General features: G+C 45.1%; 1 protein-coding gene across 1 annotated transcript in view; it reads right to left on the minus strand.

The window, feature by feature from the left end:
* Positions 1–823: 823 nt before the first annotated feature.
* The window catches only part of LAMB1 (laminin subunit beta 1), a 40,300-nt gene continuing 21,061 nt past the window's right edge, over positions 824–20,062 (minus strand). Inside the window, exons 22-31 of the mRNA XM_054272574.1 lie at positions 12,150–12,519; positions 10,317–10,501; positions 8,885–9,126; positions 7,221–7,424; positions 6,698–6,842; positions 5,746–5,953; positions 5,439–5,580; positions 4,430–4,606; positions 3,033–3,192; positions 824–2,145 (exon numbers count right to left, since the gene is read on the minus strand). Of these exons, the coding sequence (XP_054128549.1) occupies positions 2,009–2,145; positions 3,033–3,192; positions 4,430–4,606; positions 5,439–5,580; positions 5,746–5,953; positions 6,698–6,842; positions 7,221–7,424; positions 8,885–9,126; positions 10,317–10,501; positions 12,150–12,519 (1,970 nt within the window). The 3' untranslated portion in view covers positions 824–2,008. The remainder of the gene's footprint in view (positions 2,146–3,032; positions 3,193–4,429; positions 4,607–5,438; positions 5,581–5,745; positions 5,954–6,697; positions 6,843–7,220; positions 7,425–8,884; positions 9,127–10,316; positions 10,502–12,149; positions 12,520–20,062) is intronic.

The raw sequence follows: 20,062 nt of genomic DNA on the forward strand, positions 1-20,062 counted from the left end.
TTCTCTAGCTGTCATTGCCATTCTAGTTAAGTGTACAAAAAAGCATAAAAGTAAAATGAGCTCCTGAGCCACCTGTCAATGGTGTCATGGCAGTTAGGCCTGAGTGGTGCTAAACTGGCACTTTGTAGCAGCTGCTGAGTGTACTGGCAGTGAACAGTGCATGATACTGCTGTCATGATCAGTTCCTTCAGAATTTTTTTTGTTGTGCTGTTTGTAATCTCTGGAGCTTAGGGGTAACTATTTATTTAACCAGAATGCCCTTCCTGCTGGTGCCGTATCCTGCTGTAGTTGTCCTGATTTTGATGATCCCACCTGCTTATCAAACCTGATTTCCTTTTATCACAAGATAACCCACATAGCTGGTCAGGGAAGCCAGTTGATGTACCCTTTTTGGATTTCAGCAAAGCTTTTGATACTGTCCTTCTGCACACGGCTGGATCATTGACTCACAGGTTGGGCACAAAGGGTTACAGTGAATGGGTGGCATCAGAGTGGTGACCTGTCACTAGTGGGGATCCACAGGGTTCCATCTTCAGTCCTGTGCTCTTCATTAATGACTTGGAGGCAGGACAGGAAGGGCTACTAAGCAAGTTTGCAGGTGACACAAAACAAGGAGGAGCTGCTGAGTTCCTCTGAGGCAGAGAGGCCCTGCACTGAGACCTTGACAACTTACAGAACTGGGCAGTCACCAACCACTGAAAGTTCAGCAAGGGGAAAGTGCCGGATTCTGCACCTGCATGTATGGACAGACTGGGGAATGAGAGGCTGGAAAGCAACACTGTGGAAAGGGACCTGGGCGTCCTGGTCAGTGGAGAGTTGAATTATGAGTCAGCAGTGCCCTGGCAGCCAGGAGGGCCACATCTGTGCTGGGGACAGCATCACCAGCTGGGCAAGGGAGAGGATTGTCCTGTTCTCTGCACTGGGGCAGCCTGGAGTGCTGGGGGCAGTTTTGGGCACTACAATACAGAAAAGACATTAAACTGTTAGAGAGCAGTTAAGGAGGGCAACAAAGATGGTGAAGGACCTTGAGGAGAAGCCATATGAGGAGTGGCTGAGGTCACTGGGTCTGTTCAGCCTGGAGGAGACTGAAGGGAGACCTCACTGCCATTGCAACTCCCTCATGAGGGGAAGAGGAGGGGCAGACACTGATCTCTCTGGTGACCAGTGCTGAGGGAATGGCCACAATGAAGTTGTGTCAGGGGAGGTTGATGTTGGATATCAGAAAAAGGTTTTTCACTCAGGGGGTGGCTGGGCACTGGAACAGGCTCCCCAGGGCAGTGGTCACAGCACCAAACCCAACAGGCTCCAGGGAGTCTTTGGACAGTGCTCTCAGGAATGTGGTGTGACTCTTGGGGTGTCCTGTGCAGGGCCAGGAGTTAGCCTTGATGGCCTTTGTGGGGCCCTTCCAACTCTGTTTATTTTGTGAGTCCAAGCTTGAATTACCATATAAACTTGGTACATTCATACTTTCAGTGCTGACCTCTCTGTTTTCACGCTACATATCAAGGGTACATATCATTTCATAATCAATAACATGAAAGTAGGCTTAGGCCTAACTGGGTATCATGCAGGGGCTACACAATCCTTTTTGAGTGCTGTGGTTATCATAACTAACTACACATGGATGGTATTTCTTCACTCACTGGTAATTTGGTCTGAGTCACCATATTATGTTTTATAGTAATAGTAACCCTTCTTTAGAATTACACAGCTCAAGCCAAGTTTTTATTAGATCTCTAACCAATGTAAGAACAAGACTTGCTAAAGGATTAATTGGTGTACCATTGCAGCTACTGAAAATAGGCAGGAACTTAATGAGTCATGCTAGGTACATACAGTGATACAAAAGTACTGTTTATTTTCAACATCAAAAAGTTACTTTTCTTTGGTTCTGTGGCTTTAAAGTCAATATAAAACCTGTTCACCTTTTCAGGTCAATGTAATGTCAAAAAGAACTAGTATAATACTTGTAAAACCCATCCTGAACACAAGCACTTCCCACTCCTGTTTACAAGCAAGTGCTGTAAACAGCAACCTTCTGGCTGATTGTCTGTAAGAGGGAGCGAACTGTCTCCTCCAGCTCCACCAACTGCTTGGCTTTGTCTTCCAGAACTTTCTGATTGTTTTCATATGTATTTTCCAAATCTGTAGGCAAAGGAAGGCAAAAAAACCAGCTTAATTGGTGGTGTTTTGATGCATGTAAATCATTATAGTTATGGATAAACTACTATTAAAATTTATTTCTGTTGTGGAAGATATTCTCATTGGGGAAAAAAATAAAAAACAAACAAAACCCCCCAAAATCAACAAATGGCACCTTTTGTTTCCTTAACATAGGGATGTAAAGAAACAAAGAAGTTATTTTCTAAAGGTGAAAATCCAAAAGTGTATTTTGAGGGTTAAAAGAATTGTAATTCTTTGCTCTATGGTGGCTTTTACAGAACAGTGAAATGTTTTGGCTTGTGATGATTAAGACTACTCAGCAAGTCACAGTAACTGTGCAGGAGTAGCAAAGAGGGGAAGAATGAATTCCTGGCCTGGCAAAACCAGAAGGAAAATTTAATTCTGTCTCTGCTAGCAAGGGGCAGATTGCCTTGTTCTGGTTCAAACAACTTTGTCAACAGTAAATGTTAAATTAAACTGTGAACTGGAAGTCCTGTGTCCTGATTAGGTTTTGTTTTAAGAGCTTTCCAGGGTGGGGTGAGTGGAGTACTGTTTGGAGATGGGGGTCTTGCTGGAACAGACGAGTCCTTGGCCTGAGCAGAGTAGTTTTGTTCCTTCCCTGTGGTGGCTCTGGGGATAGTGAGAGGTGCCACACCAGAAGTTTGTGTCTCACCTGTAAGTTTCAGCTTATTCTATAGAAATCTTTGCTTCAAAAGACTGTATTATGTCCAGAAGAATAAGGAAAGCAGATCAAGTCTCAGTAACAAAAAACCTTTTCTTTTCCCCTTCTGCTAAAGAATAGCTGGTTTAACAGCATGAAATTGCTTCATGTTCTAAGGTGCCAAATGACCTCCTCAGCAGAGCCTTACCTTTGAGCAGCTGGAGTTTGCTGTTTGCTTGAGCCAACAAGGCTTTAGCTTCATCTTGCAGCACGCCTGCTTTCCTCCTGGCCTCGGCCGACTCCTCTGTCTTCCTGGCAATGAGCTCCTCCACGGTCCTGTACTTGCCGCTGAGCTCGCTGCTGAGCACCTGTTCCCAATGCAAGCACAAGGTGGAGCTCACACAAAGCCAATACAGCGGGAGATGGCCTTTCCTCCCTCTGTCCTTCACTAATCCTGCTGCCAGGACAGGCTATGCTGGCAGCTCACTTAACAAGGGCAGAAGCGGTGTCAGGGTATTTCCTACTTTCTGTCCAAGACTAAGAAGACTCATCAGTTGCTCTTCTGCAGATCTGTGGCTGTTTTACAGCTTCAATACTGGCACTTGGCAGAGATTTATGGGATTCAGTTCCAGGGTTCTGTAACTAATGGAAACCATGGCCCCTAGAACTGCTGGAAAGCTACACCTGGCACTGCTCCTGGCTGAGTGGCTGCATCTGGGGAGGAATAAATACCCTTGCTACCCTTTCAGCAACAGGAACTGAACTAGCTGCCCAGCTGGTGTTAGTGAAGGTGCTGGGAAAGTTGTGGGGTTGGTTTCTCAGCTGTGCTTTTGTTGTGGGGTTAAGATTAAGAAGTCCTATGGCCCAACTAAATTCAACCATTGAGCAAGATAACAAACCATAGCAGCACTGGAATTCTCTTGTGTTTACTTGACAGCACCTGAAATTCTACTTAGTGTTTGGATATTGTTGAGTTGATGGATAATGCAGGTCTCCTGTCAGAAAATGGCTCTCTTGAGACTGGTAGGCTAACTACAGACAAGAGATGGGAGCAATGAAACTTCCTTTGGCAGATTGGTCAATTGTTTTGTTAATGAACATTCTTTTGCTATTACAAAAGTGTGTAGCAAACATTGGGAGTAATGCCATGTTCACAGAGAAAAAATCTTGCATCTCTGATATTTAGCAATTACTTCAGTTTTTTGTTAGGATAATTACTTTTCCTGTTGCTTGATTCTGTGTATGCCAAATACTGGTTTGTTTGTCCTGAACCTATCATTGTCATAGAACCATAAATATTCTGTACAAGTGGAAAAAAAATTCCAGTTCTCGAGTAAAGCTGAGGAACAAAAACCTATCTGTGAAAGGCTGACAGGTTTCCTGCAGCTATTTCAGAACCTGAAAACTTCCCAATAAATCTCTCTCAGGATCTGATACCAAAGTAAAAAGTAGCTATCTTTGGTTAGAGCATAAATGTTGGAGTATTTTCTACCCCCAGAATATGAACAATAAATGTGACGGATCACATGGATTCATTGATCTCCCTTTAGCCAAACATGGGGAGTTTTGCTGGCTTCTCTTTAGGATTGTTCCTGAGCTTCTCACCTTTTGAACTTCTTCAGCATTTTGTTTTGCATTAATAATTTTGTCTTCTATATTTCCCACAGTCCCTGAATTTGTAGCAGCCTTTTGCCTAAGGTCTTCAACACTCTTCTCTAGCTCAAACAGACGTAAGGTAGCATTGTTCAGGGTTTCTGCAGATGCTGCATTTTCAGATTCAATCTAAGAGAAAAAAGAATGAGAGTTAGACTTTCAAAAAACAATGGATATAATACTAAACTTTCTCCATATACCCTGCTCAACTAACTAGCTTGTGTCCATATATCTGAGTTAAAAGCAGTGTTTTAGTGTTGCTAAATATGGCCCATTGCAGCCAGGGTGAAAAAGCTCAGTGCTTGAGAATGGTACATATGGGGCTGCACAAGCATTAAAGAACATGGTCAAAAAGTATTTGATTGCATTATACACGCAAGAGTTGACTAATCCACTGACAAAACTTCAGACATTTGACTCCACCATGTGATAATGGACTTGTGAAGCTTCTAAACTGGCCAAGCTTCATAAGTATAGATAGCACTGTGGTCTCATGAGGCCTTTGAGATGAAGTCTGCAAATACTTTATCTGACAAGATTGTAGCACTTGGCACTTCAATCCAGCCTTTCTTTATTTTAGTCTGGTGCTGCCGTGTGGATGACACTGAGCACACCAATGCACAACCAGTGTGGCTGACAGGTGTGGCTTGCCAGGGGTCTTGTCAGACCTGCTGGTTTAGAGGGTACAGTCCTGCTCATTTAACTTGGCTGGTGCAGGATACAGGGTGAGAAAAGCCTTTTGGTGTTTTTTTTTTGTTGTTGTTGTCTGGTTTGGTTTGTTTATGAGCAAAAAGTCCCCACTTAAAAGTTGATGTGAAGGCAGGAATGGTTTAGATGCATTTTATCTGCAGCCTTTGCTTTGCAGTACCCAAGAGCTTTCCCTAGACAGGCTTACATCAGTTTCTGAGCATCAGATTTGGTGCTGTTTCTATTATGTAAAGAAATACTCGAAAGAACTCACCGAAGTCAGCAAGTCTTGAGTTCCTTTAATATCTTCATCAGCTTGTTTGATGGCTTTTTCAGCTGCATTTTGAGCTTTTTCAGCTTCTTCCAGGGCTGCTTTCACCATGTCTGCAGTGACTTTAACATCTGTTGCCCCTTTGCTGTGGAGCAAGATTATTAATGCCAAAAATGCTCTTACTTTGGAACTGGAAAAAGAACATACCTGCAACGGGCTGGTTTTGCCCCTTACTGAAGGAATGAGAATTTACATCAGGGAAAGTTAAACTGCATTTTCTGATGCAATGAGATGAAACAGGGCTGCATACCTTGCTCTTTTAGCTTCCTCCAGTAGCATTTCTGCTCTGGCAATGTCTCCAGCACTCTGCTGCAGAATGACCTCAACATCAGAAAGGCTTTCTACACGCTCACGAATATCTTCTGTCAGGGCCTGCAGCTGCTGGGGAGTGCTTGGCATCTCCATGTTCAGCACTTCATTAGCCACTGCCTCAATGCTATCCAGGTCAGCACTGTCTTCTAGCAGATGGACACAAATGACAGAGATGTGAGTAAAAGCTTCTCTCTGTCACATCTCAGCACTCAAATTCTGTTCAGCTGCTTCCTTAAGAAGGAAAATAATGAGAAAACTTCCTCCCCCAGATGTATGGAAAATCAAGGTGTTAAAAGTTACTTCCCAAGGTGAAACTTCCCTCTCAGGAGAGGCCCAGCAGGTGTATAGGCCCTGCTGGCACAGCTCTCTTGGAAGCCATTTGAAGATCTTGGTGCTCAGCTGCACCACTCTGGGAGGACCCGAGCCCATAGGAAACAAAACCAACAGCTGCACGTAGATGTATTTGTGCTCCCACCACAGTCAGCCCTGAGCAAACAGGCAAGGAATGGGTTGCTGGCAAACAAGGCTCTCATTTAACCTTTTCTTGCTTTCTTACACAGAGAGAAATGCAGTTTCTGACTTCCTTCCCCTTTAATACTACTTTGTCTTTCTAGCCAGAACTTACAGACATACTTGGCAAAGTACAGCAGTACAAAAGCCTCAGCTGAAATGCACACAAGAACATGTCACAGTTTGCTCTCACTTTCTTATTATCTTGGTTTTCTCTTGTTTTTTCTCATGTTTCCAGATTTCATCATACACACTGTCTGTCTAAGGGAGGTGCGGGGAATGATGACAACTGTTGAGCTAACTCTTGGAAGATAATACAGATGTAAAGCTGGTTTTCACAAACCCAGAATTAAAATATTATTAAAATGTAACGTTCTTACGCATTAGGAAGTCTCTAATCTGTTTAATAAGATTTCTCAGATCTTCATTGCTTCTGTCCACTTGTTCTTTTGTAGCATTGGTTTTAAGCAAAACTGCTTGTGCATTTTGTTTTGCTTCATCTGCTCTCTGTTTTGCCTCAGAAACCTAAAGAAAGGAAAATGGAAGGCTTGCTTATCTTCTTATGCTTTAGGGCTTGTTTTAAAACAATTCATCTGGAGTCAGAAGTAATAGTAACAAGGAATGCTTTTTCTCATAAAACTCACAGAACACTTGGAAGCTGGCCCTGATCCATACCACCAGTGCTAGTTTAAACAACTCAGGCTGATGTTTAGTTATGCATGAAGCTTCACTCTAGCAAGCTCCCTTTCTGAAGATATTTACAAGCATGATGAAGTTACACAACCCAAAAGAAGTATTTTCTGCAGAAAACCAGCACATACTTTATCAATTAGAGTCTGTGCTACAACAGACAGATTTTCCCTTTTCTTTTTTAATATCTTAACAATTGATTTGGCATATTACCATTCTGGAGAGTTGCTCAACTTCTGCTAATGCACTGAGGATGTCTCTGTCAAAATCCATAGCCTTCTGCCAGGCATTGTGAGCCACGGTCGCCAGCCCGTCGCAGCCGGGGCCTCCACATTTCTTCTTGCCCTCGTCTGTCCGACAGCTCAGCCCCCCGCACTCGGACTCGGCACACGAGGCTCCCGGGGCACTGCCACACGTCTGCAGGGACACAGGGGAACCAGTCACAGCCTCATGTCCATTCCATTGCCTGGGGGCTGGAGTAGGACACTTCCACCACAAAATTTCAGAGTCAACTTTTTTTTTCAAGAAGCGAAACTATTTCTATCGGCAACACTGTGCTGAGAGTTATCCGCTGCTTGGTCAATTGTTTGGTAATGAAATAACACAGGAGTTGGTTTAAGCAGAGGGAAAATTAGAAAATTCCCTGTTCTTGTGAGGCTCTTTTACCTTTTCACACCCCCCCCTCTTTTTGCCAAATGATAGTCACTAACTCAGGTTTTGCAGCCAAAACACCTCCCTGGAAAAACCTAGGGGCTCAGCCAAGTTAGCTGCAGCTGTCTCCTGTGAAGTGCAAATGAGTCCCTCTTACCTGTTTGGCACGTAACCCAGCAGTAGCTAGAAAGCAGAAAGATGTGTCTCTGTGTGTCTGTGTGTGTGTGTGTCTTATGATTACACCTCCAAGCAATTCAGTATTTACTGCCTTGATAAACATCTACCCAAGACTTCAGTTCTTAAGAACAGTCGGGGCAGGAATGTAGGGGAAGGGAAACTAAACAGAAAGATGTCTCTTTCTTCCCTTCAGAGAAAAAAAAGGAGGGCTGAGGGAGTGGGAGGGATGACTGGTTGTAAAGGACAAGGGACAATCAGAGTGTGAAGAACTCACTCTCTACCACAGGCCTGGCCTCCCTGGGGGAGTTAATGAGGGGTGCCCTGCAGCCTGCCTTCACCCCGGGGTTGTTCAGGGATTGTTCTCTGAATGCAGCTGGCCAACTTCAAAGAGAAACTGAGGAACACCCAGCCTCTCCCAAGAAAAAGCCATCCTTAATCATATTTACAGATGAGCAGGCGCCTTCAACAGAGAAAATGCCCTTTTGACTCCATCTCCCTGTAAATTCTGCTTTGTCTCGAGCAGGAGGATGAGCCTGGGGGGATGCTGAGGCCCAGGGGTGTGTGCAGAGGCACAGCCTGGCCAGGCACTGTACAGGCACAGAGTGCATCTGATCGAGCTGCAGAAGGGAAGAGGGGAGCCTAGGGAAAGCAAGCACTGAACTCAGGATAGGTTGAAGAGGATGGCTCTCAGCCCAGCAGATTTACCACACTTTCCTGCACGTGGGAACTCTGTCCCTAGCAAAGAACATTGGATTAGAACAGGAGTGATGCAAAAACAGGTGCTCTGTTGGGGCTGGGAAGAGTGGGAGGAAGACCAACATGAAAAGCTGGTCTTTGAAAGCCAGTAGTGGCAGAGCCCACCAGTTAAACAACCCAGTTCCAGCCCACAAAACCGAGGGGTTGCTCAACCAAGCAAGGTGCATTTCTCATGAACCAACTGCACATCTCACACTGCCACATCCCCTACAGCTCCTTCCTGCCCCTTGCTTCATCACAAACCTAATTCTGTTTCTGCCATGGGTTTATCCCAGCCATTCTCAGCTGTGTACCTTCTCAGCCACCTCAGAGAGATCCAGGCTCTGCAGCTTCCCAGCGAGTTCATCCAGAAGGCGTGACTGCTCCTCTTGGTTAGCCTTGAACTGGGCCTCCTTCTCGTTGATCAAGTCTTGCACTTCCTGCCGCGTCCGCGCTGACAGCTCCACGGCGCTGTCGGGATCAACGGTGGAGGCATTGACCCTCTCCTCTGCCTCCTGGGACATCTGGAAATACTTGGTGATACTGTCCAAGGCTCCTGCAGAAATCAGAGGGAGCTGATGAGAACTCTGGTGAGTAACCCAAAGTAATGTATCTCTCAGATGTTAGCAGATGATACATCAGAGCTAGTGATATTCACATTAAAGGAAACGCTGGCCTTGGCAGCTGTGCCATTGCAAGGATGACAGAATTTGGCCTCTTGTAGGAAAAAAGTTTGCTTCTTTGCTTGGTGGAGAGTGTCAAGCTGGTCTTTGAAGTTAAGCCTTTCTCTGACCCTAGTGACTGAATTCTGCCTGCCCTAAGGGCAAGAGGAAATACAGCCTTTGAAGGTTTTCAGGGGAACAGTTTGTTTTCTAAGGATTCCCTTATCCCATCAGTTCTTACTGCTTGCCCTGGGATGTCTGGCTTATGGAGTCACTGCTTGGAAATTGGTCAGAGCTTTCCTAAGAAACAACTGCTTGACGAAAGATGCTGATTTATGGAACTGTTGATTTTGGACAACTCCTGGAGAGGCCTTGTGTGGGTGTGAGGGACCCTGTGGAGGTGGCTATACTCTGCAGCCTGGGGCAGCTTTCCTTTGCCAAATGCCAAAAGTCAGGGACTCCCCTATTCCCACATGCCACTTGCCTCAGTCTGAAATCTCCCATGTTCACTGGAAACAACCTCAGACTTCCTGAAAACCAGGAAACATATAAGAAAAAATAATAAATACTTTCTTTGAAGTCAGCTTTCCAGATTTCCAAATAATTTTGTGACATTCCTCTTCCTCCAGCAAATTTTGATTCTTGGCCCATTTCAGTGTGCCAGTGGACATGCCAGGCTTGGGTGGGTCAGGAGAACTGGACCCTTTACCACAAGCTCTTTTTTTTCACCCAGAAATAGCAATTTAACAGACTGAAGGGAGCAAGGGGAATGTCCAGACATATCTTGAAAACTGTGGTGCCCTTTCTTCTGTTGTGTCTCATCTACAATGTGTTCAGCATGGTACCTTAAGACGATTCTGTGCCCCAAGAATTTGAGCCAGCTTTGCAACGTGCAGAGGAAGAGAGACCAGATGAGGGGCTAAAATTCCTGCTGCATCAGCAACTCTGCTAATGCACAGAAAGAACCTGTCCCTGAGGAACTGTGTTTTATTACAAGTTAGAAGATTAATCTGGTACTTAAACCCATGCATCAATTAAATCTTTGGCCACCCTGCTGCTTTCTCCCCCTCCCTGTGACACTTACCCCGAACATCAGAGATCTTGATGAACTCTAGCTGCTCTGCAAGCTCTTTCACGACGTGGTCCAGACTTTTGGCATCTGTCTCCAGTGCACTCAGGTCCGTGTCTGTGCTGTTGCTCTTTGCTGATAAGGCTGATAGGTTTTCTTCTATATCAGCTATCTTAACTGTAACATCTGCTGTCAGCTTTCTGTAAAACAGGCACAGGACTCAGCATGGGGACGAAGAAGGGTCATACGCCTCATACTTCACTGGAGCATGGTGGCCAGAGATGTACCCAGCTTCTCCCATGGCAGGACCTGTCCTCCCTCAGTGGAGCTCCAAGTGATTTGTAACAACATGCCTACCTAAAATACTGTTATGTTTCCTTTAATATACAAACCTACCTTTTAATCTACAGCACATTTATAAACCCAAAGTGCCAAATTGCTCAGAAAACAGCTGCATTGTGTAAGATTAACTGGAGGGAGATTCCAGAGGACTGGAGTAATGCTCTTGTATCATGGCAACTGCATAGGTCAGAGTTGACTACTATGATCCATACATAATTTGCTCCCCATCCCACACAGCTCAAATGTAGTTTTGATTACTACGAGCTCATCGGACAGAATTGAACTTCAGGAAACAGGGAGGGGGGAGCCTTAGTTTTAGCACAATGGATTCTTTAAACTCTTCTGTACAGATCCCTCCTCACCAGAGTTTTGAAGGAAAACCTCCTGCTCTAGGCATTCACTCACTGAGCCATGCAGCAGGCTTTAGCTAGTGGGATAACCCTAAAAGGAAAAGCAAGTGAGTTACGTGTCAAGGCCGCTGTGGAACAGAAGTGGGCATAGGAAGCTATTCCCATCCATGGTGATCCCCTCAAGCCAAGCATTTCCTCACTCTGAAAGAATCAAGGCAGTACTTAAAATCTAAGATCAATTTACAGCTCTCTCAATAGTCTAACAGCCCGCTGTTTTCCAGGACTCCTCCAAAGCCCAGTATTTTCTATACAGCCAGAGAGAAGGAAGAACAGATACACCTAAGGTAAGTTAGGGAAAAGCAGCCCGTCAGCTGTTCTGATCTCCCTCAATACACACAGAGTCCAGAAGCAGCAGCAACCCTCAGCTCTCCAGCAGGAGGGAAGGGAGCTGTAGGACACAAACTATTCCTAATTGAGACATTTGTGCTTTAATCCTCGCCCCTTTGCTTTGTGCAGGTCCCTTCACAATGCACAAGCAAGTTGGAGCAGTGGCAGACAGGGCTAGAAAGCCTCTGTAATCCTACTTAATGTTACACTGCCCCATCTCCAGACTACCATCTTTTGTATGCTTAGCCCTAAAAGAAAATACAAGGCTTCTACTCTCAGAAAAAAGGAAACAATCTGTGTTATAAACCTGGTGCTTCCCCCAACACATGCTCAGCGTGCAGAAAGAAGCCCAAGTTTCCAACTCATCAGCTACACACGGAAATCCAGGAATTTAATCTCTCCCCCTCTTCATTCTCTCACATAATAGCAGTGTTTGTCCTTTGCCCTGGGGCAGCACAAGGCAAGCATGAGTGGCTCCCTGGTAATTATCTGCCTGGAGAGCAGTGGGAGCAGGACAATCCAGCTCAGCACGTGGCAGCTGCACTGCTCCTGCCTTCCCACCAGGTTTCTGCCCAGTGGGAAGGGCACTCACTGCCAGGGCTGAGCATGGCAAGGGGCTCCAGCAGCCACAGCACCCTCATCAGGTGCTGTGAGTCAGAGTGCCCTCAGTCCAGCATGGGGACATCAGTCACTCAAGTAAATCCCAGCTCACTGGAACTCCCACTTCTTCCCAAGACATACTGATCCATGTAACTACAACTGTACTCACTCTGCTTCCTCAAAGAGATTCCCAATGTTCTTCAGGGGCTCAGCTGCTGGATTTTGAGTGATGATGGTTTTAATTTCAGTGAGCTTCTCCTCCAGTGTGTTGAGTGTCTGCTGGTATGGGCCAGTGACTCCAGTGACTTTGAGGGTATTCGCCCTGTCCAAGAACTGCTGGGTCCTATTAGCCAGCTCGCTGATGATCACATCCCAGAGGGCAAAGCACTGGTGGCAGGGCACGCAGTCAGGGAAGACACCAGAGTAGCCCCTGGAGCACTTGTCACAGTGCAGCCCTTCCACCCCCTCATTGCAGATGCACTGCCCTGTGGCACGGTCACACTGCGGGGTCTGGATGCCACGAGGGTTGCAGTCACATGCTGGGAGGAGAAAAAGGCACATGTGAAGGCCATGGATGTTGGCAGGGTGGGGAAAAAATCAGTTATAATAAAATGAATACAGATGTGGTCAGTGTCTCAATTATAAAAAGCTAATTATGGATGTATCACACATGTATATGGAGGAAGCAAGTGTGAGTGAGAAAAGGGAGAGAGATGGGGAAATAACTCTAGAGGAGATCAGGATTTGCACATCTTGGAAATAGGAACAATAATGGAGCAAGGATGGACACCAGTTGCAGTGTTCAGATGTCAGCTGAATAGGAACCGAAAACAAAGATCCCAGTTTCTCTCCTGCAATGAAGAGTGAGTAGAGCAAGGCTCTCGGGACAGGAAAAGAAGTGGCAGGCAGGCACATAGCAGAGGGTTTAAGAGCAAACCATGAGAGAAAAAGGAAAATTTAACTGGAATAGCCATTTACTGTCTCCTCCAGCAGAGGAGTAACAGTCAAGTGAGGAATCCTGCAAATCATAAACCAACCACCCTTCCCCTGCCCCTCCCACAAACAGCACACTAAAAGGAGATAACTAATTACACAGCACTTGGTTAAGCAGAGGAGCTCTGTTCCATAAGGTGCTGTGGGTGTTAAAAGTGGAATGGGTTTCCAAGAACAGGACAAATCCATGGAGCAAAAGCCCTTGTGAGATCTTGCAGGCAGAGGTACAGGGACTGGCTCGGAACATGCTCCTGCCATGGAGAGTGGGAAAACATTCACAACACACACTGAGGAGCCTGGCACTGGGCTGACATTTTGGGTATACAGAAAATCAGAAAAAAAATCTGGCAGTGAAAAGTAGAATAGAATAAAGAATGTGGTCATGGGCAGCCCTGTAGTGTTTGAGGTGTTAAGGACCAAGAGCCTGCATGCTGTTTGTCACCCTCAGTGGAAATGAGGACACTTAACAGATTTATAAATTTTTCAAAGTTATTTCACACTGAGCACCAACTTCAGAGTTAGTATTCACACCTTCATGAAATGCATTTCTTTGGCACTAACTCATCACAGAGAGAAGTTACTCACTTAACTGAGTGATGCACTGTCACTGCTGAAAGCACAGACACACTCTGTACACAATAATGCTCTCAGGAGAAGCATTTCCATGCAGCAAGGCTGCCACTTGACCCCCTTAATTACACAGGAGGCAGCAGCAGCAGAGGACATCACCAACATGCAAAGCTTTTAATAAAGAGATGGCAGCAAGCAGCAAAAAGAGAGGCTTTGAAAATATGCACATCATCTACTTATCATCATAGCAGAGTGCACCCAAAACAGGTCAAGCACACGTTCCCTAAACAGGAAAAGGACTGGCATACCTGATAAAACCCCTCACTGACACATCCATTTACCAGGCATTCTCTAAGCAAGTTAAATGGCTCAAAACCCATAAATCAATTCACACACCCAAAGCAAATGTCCCCTTGAAAATAGGGCAAAACACAAAGCTGTTTTCAAGACTGTACATTGTTTGCTTCAATGCCAGAGCACAGTGGTGGTCTTCAGTTCAAAAATTACACAAAGAGCCCCAGCAGAACAAATCGCTCCTCAACAAAACGACTTTCTTGTACAACATGAATATGATAGGCAAGAGACAAAAATAACTTCTGCTGCCTGCACAATTGAGCAAAACAGTCTTTTGTTCTTTGAACTATACCCTGACACAAGAGATTGTTTTTACTTTACATTGAAAGTGCTTAAGTAGTCAACTCACCATGGAATATGCTCCCTGCAGGCAAACCGTTGAGTTCCTGTTTGAAGGTCAGTTAACCCTTCTGTCAACTAATAAGGCCCTTGGTATAATGATGAATTGTCCAAATTCCTCTGTATAGAAAAAGGCTAAATGGCATGTGGTTTTTCTCAAAGATCCTGAGGTCTGATCAAGTTACATGAATACTTGCTGCTGGCAAATCAGATCACTATATTTACTTGCAGATTTAAAAGGCTTAATGTGAAAAAAAGCCCCGTAACCCCATATTGGTAATTCTACTCCTGAATACCTGCATGTTCAGGAAAGCCAGATGACATGGCTTTAGTAGCATTTACATGGTAAAGTGGATTCCAAATTCTCTGCAACCAGAAAATATTAGGGAAGGAGAGAAAATAATTTAGGTACTAACATACTGTTTGGAAAGTGAAAACCCAAACTCCACAGCTGCCTGTTAGGGGATGATAAGAGCAAAGAAGTAATTTATTCTAAATGCAGAGCAACAGTTGGAAGAATACAGCCCTACAAAACTCCCAAATCAAGCTTTGCAGGACCATGAGAAATTGCACAAGGTGGCTAGAAACATTACGGTGTCTTATTTCTCCATTTTAAGATTTTTTTATCAAGCCCACAAGCAGGCAATCCTGGCTCTGAATTACCTTAGCCCCTCAATGAAATGTATACAGAATGGCTTTCAAAAGTGCTGGTTTCCTATTGCTCTTCCTCCTCTTCACCATCTTCCCAAGACATTAACCATATATAGGACCTCACCAGATTTCACCCCTAACCATCTCTAACACCTCTAGTGATGAGTCCTGTACCTCGTGCCCTGGACACCTCCACGAGGCATTTCACAGCCCAGTAAGGAGCACGTTCAAGCCACTGAAGAGGAACACCTCCCCTTTATGCCATGGTGGGGATCAAACCCTCTACTCACTCCAGCTGTGGCCAGTTCTGAAGAGAAGGAAAGCAAGCCCAAGCCAAGGTCATGTAAAGCCTTCTCCCTAGTGAGTAGCACCTTGAACACTGCAGTCCAGCAGGCAAATAGCTCAGTACCAGCTTTCACCTCTGCCTCAGGCAGTGCCTGCCTGACAAGAACCTGCTGGCTTCAGTCTCTTTGACTGAAGGGCATGACTTCATCCTAAAGGAACAAAAGCACAGTGACAGTGGCAGGATGTATGTGAAAGAAAAGGAGGCCCTCTGAGCTGGCACACACTGGAGAACACTGGCACGGGATTGGCAAAGAACAACTGAGTTACATATCTATCATTCAAGATGGTGGGTGCACATGCACCAGAAAATTCTTGTGACATTATAGTATCACTGCCAATGAACTAGGATGTGAATACCAGAGATACCTGCTAGAAACAGAGCAAACACCAGTCAGAGTGATCCAGCACATCATGCTCAGTATCATGTTTGACCAAAGTACCCACCACCACTTCTAGCCACAGCAGAGTTCTCATTCCCCAAACACCTCCTGTGTTATGTCCAACTATTCCTATGGCCATGGTGGGATTCAGAAGCAGTCCTGTACCCAACAGGCTCACTCAAACACAACCTTCAAAGTAGTGCTTTGCTCAGGAGATTTTGGCTCCAACCAGCACACTCCTAAATCTGATGTAACACCTGAGTAATACAACATATCCAGTATTAGCATATATCTGGTTAATCTGAACTTTTTCAAGAACAAGAAACACACAAGCACATCTAGGGATGCAGATGTGCCTGCAGATGTTTCTAAGTGATTAGATGTGGCTTAGTAGCTACCAACATCTTTATACTCTACTTATATGTGATATAGGGAAAGACAAAGTCCTGTAAGCTACTTTTATGTGGCTTCCCTATGCTAACATTACAAGAAACTGGAAAAGTAGTTCATTTTGCACTGCAAAATCAAACAGATGTTGAGTTTACTTCAAGATACTTGGATGCCTTGACCACTTTGAGTTGGAAATGCCTTTCAAGACAAATGGTTGATTAGTCTCCCTTCAAGCAGACAGATGGCCCAAAGCCAGGGTGAAGGGCTGAAAGTTAATGCAGACACGGCTGCTTGCACTGAAGATCAGTGTTAGACAGGCTTCAAATCTGTAAGCAGAGCAGGACATAGCAGTACCTCCCATGGAAAACACAGTGGAGGAAAAGAAGTCTTTTGAAATCGTTGGCCCAAGATTTAAGGGCTTTCAAAGGAGCATTTACTAAATTAAACAATAGGTTTCTGTTTTGAAATGTCATTTTGGAACTGGGCATATTGTTTTCTTTAACTGAGTGTGTCACTCAATCAGTGATTCTTTTGTGGCATACTTCAACTTCAGGGAAACCATATTTTTGGAAAAGTTTAGGCCAAATTCTTCAGCCAGGATCTGATGATTAGCAGATTTATGAGGATTGTAGCTGCATCTGTTTACAAATGCAAGCGCATGTATGTGCATGCACACACTGAATATCCATGGGTAATTTTTGTATCACCTTCATCAGAGCATTTATTCTCCTTCTTTTTCCTGATCCTAAAGAGAGAAGTAACACTCAAACATGTATACCAAATGCATTCATGTAAAAACCTAAGAGGAGAAATCCAAAAGAAGCAAGTAACTAGCTTCAGAGGTTTGCTTTAAGCTCAAAAGGATCTGAGAATTGCTTTATCTTTTACCTACTCTGACAGCTCTGCTATCTTTTCCTCTTATTTCAAATATTTAGAACTCACTTCCATTTAAACTACTCTAATTCAATATGCAGTATATTTACACATCACTTAATTTAAACTCGGGTGTGTCAAAGCACTTGATCCTAGAGCAGAGGTGACAGAATGGATTCTGAATGGGCTGTATGAAGACCAGCATCAGTGTCCAATTCAGGAACAAACAAGTGTTGTACATCATCCTACGCCGAATAGAAATCATTTTTCCAGAAATATTTTTTTTACTGCTTGAGACTGAGGGCGGCAAGCATCAAATGTTTAACTCCTCCAGAGAAAAAACACAAAGGTTTTGTTCAAACATGATTTCCTGGCACAATTTCCCAGTGGTAGTGAGGCACTGTGATAAGAAAACCATTCAACAGTTTTTAAGGTTGAAAGTTTTGCAGAGCTAGCAAATTTCTTCTGAATAATCAGCTATTGATTCAAGTTACCCTGCAAGCATAGTGCTAACTCCTCAGCATTATGATTTTCAGTAGGAATATTAATGTAAGATCCCAGTCTAAAATTACTGGAGTTGTGCTACATCTTAACATGCTAGCACACCATGGCAAAAGGACAATTTTCTGCAAATAATCAATACACATTACAGTACTTTATGACCCTAGGTAATTTAAAATTATGAAATCCCAAGTGAAAATTATATTTTTTTAGCACAGAATTTGTCTGACTTCCTTTAGGCACTTCTCACAGAAGGAAACAAGACATCTCTGAACACCAAAAACATCTCCTATAAAAGCAGTCTATGTGACTAATTTAAATCCAGGTGTTAAATTTTAAGACTACAAAACTTATTCTTACATGGCAATAGGGCAATTTTTAGTGAACTGCTGTTCCTGCACCAACCATACAACAAAGACTAAAAACTGAGAAAAACAACATTCTTGTCAATGTATGCAGTGTGTATTTGACAAAAAACATTATTTTTTTTCATTGTAGTTCAATTAAATTCTTTGATTTTACAGTGTCTTGATACTCATGTCCAACATAGGACATGCTTCTTGTGAAGGGACTAGAGCAACACCACCTACTTCCAATCTCACACAGTGCCTCCTACCAACTGCACTCTGGTCTGCTTGTTCAACTTATTACAACAGTAATGACAGTAAAATTGTCATCTCCTTGATTTTAGATGAAATATAAACTGTAAGTATTTATTGTGCAAAGGCATTGTTTGAGCTGCATCTGCAGCCACTCCACATCTCAGGCTTCCCAGGAGCCTGCAGCCTTCTCCTGGAGATGTGCTTTGTGGGTTGAAGCTGGTGCAGAACTCAGCATGCCGAGTCCTGCACTTTAGTTGCCAGGCTTTGGAAATGCTCCAGCAGAATGCCTGGGAGACCTGAATGTGATGAACTCTGTACTGCTATTATTTACTCCCTTAGGCAGGATTTTTATGCACACACACACATTCACAGGCAGGCTCATGCAGCGCTGCAGCCAGCTCGAGGCTGCAGCAATGGCAGAAGAGTCCTGCCAAGGGGCTGGCACTGCCTCCAGAGCAGGTGATGCTCACAGCACAGCTCCTGCCACTGTAATCCTCCCAGGGACCTGCATGAGGCCAAGAGAGAAATGCTGGGCTCATTCCCATCCTCTGTGCCTCTGCTGTGCTTGTTTCAGGTATTATGTTGAACTCAGGGAGAGAATGTTGTGCTTTTTTGAAGCACAGGGAGTAAGCAGGCTCTGCAGACCCAGCCACAGGCTCTCTGTGGTGTGTAATCCCCAGGGGACATTTGTGGGTGCTGAAGTGCAGCCAGTGCTGTGGGTGCACGATGCTGTCCAAGCACAGGCACCCACCTCAGCTGGCCCAGCAGTGCCAGTGTGATCTCTGTGGACATGCAGAGAGGGGACATCAGATGACATTTTCTCTCCACAGCAGGGGGCACAGACTGCAGCACCCACACCAGGTACAAAAACCTGCCTTCCCTGGCTTCTGCTTCACCATGGCTGATCTAAACAAGGTTTCTAGAAGAGACATCACAGGCAGCAGCTGGCAATGGGGATGGCAAGGAAGAGTGCCCTAGAGCCTGGTATCCCCTGGAGTGTACTGGGACCCTGGGCCCCATCCACAACTCACTGCTACTGCAAGTGTCTGAGAGACATGGAGAGCTGCAGCCCCAGCCTGTCCTAAATGGGCCATTTTGCACATCTCCACACAGCTTTGTCCAGAGCTTATTTTTGCAGGCACTTGGGATTTTTTAGCATTGTAAATCTTGTCAAAGCAACATGAGCAGTATGGTCCCCATTTCTCATCAGGAGCTTGTGTTTCTTGATGCCAGCAACCTAAAGACCTTTCATGAAGAGATCACATATCACTGTCCTTGGAGTAATTGATTCACCCTGTGGTTTCCAACCTTGAGCAGAACCCACTTGCCCTAGAGTGGAGGATCCCACACTGGAGTCCTTGGGAGCAATATCCACATCTCTGCACCAGCTTGGTGAAAACTGTGTCCACACTAACAAGGTTCAGAGTTTTTGCTCTTCCCCATCCAGATTTGTTCCTATCTTGCTCCTGAATGCAGAACAAAGCGTGGCCATACTGGCTGCTTGGGCCAGCAAGAACACACCAGGTGGCAAATGCCATGGCAGGAGTCCACATGTTCCCTGCAACTGGAGCAGACATCTTTGTGACAAAGCCTTGTCTCAGTTCCAGCTTCACTGGCTGCAGGCCAGATCTCTGCTATTTTCCAGGGACACTGCTCAGCAGCTCCTTAAATGGCACAGTTTTCTGCTTGCAACCCGCTTATCCCAGAGAGCTGCTACCTGCCCACGCAGCAGCTGCAGCTCTGCCAGCCTGAACATCACCTCTCACTCCCCGGGGCTAAATGAGGGCTGAGAAGTCAATTGTCTTCTTGCCAAGGAGAGACAGGAGACAGGCAGGAGGCACTGACCCCAGCACACCAGGAGAGCCTGCAGCACCAGCCGGCTGGATGTGTTCCACGAGCCAGCACACGCCTGGAGCCTGTCCAGAGCATCACACTGCAGGCTGCCACTGCTCAGCCCTGGGCAGCAGCTCTCCCCACCTGCCACAGGGACCTCCTGCTGGATGTAATCATGAAGGAAAATCTGCCTTTCCACCTGAGGGAGTCTCCTCTGTCACTAGGGCACAGAAGGGATGGTGGACTGGAAG

This window comes from Melozone crissalis, unplaced genomic scaffold (assembly GCF_028551555.1).
Source record: "Melozone crissalis strain CALT ecotype California unplaced genomic scaffold, PUWL_Pcris_2 ptg000004l_1, whole genome shotgun sequence".
Classification (NCBI taxonomy): domain Eukaryota; kingdom Metazoa; phylum Chordata; class Aves; order Passeriformes; family Passerellidae; genus Melozone; species Melozone crissalis.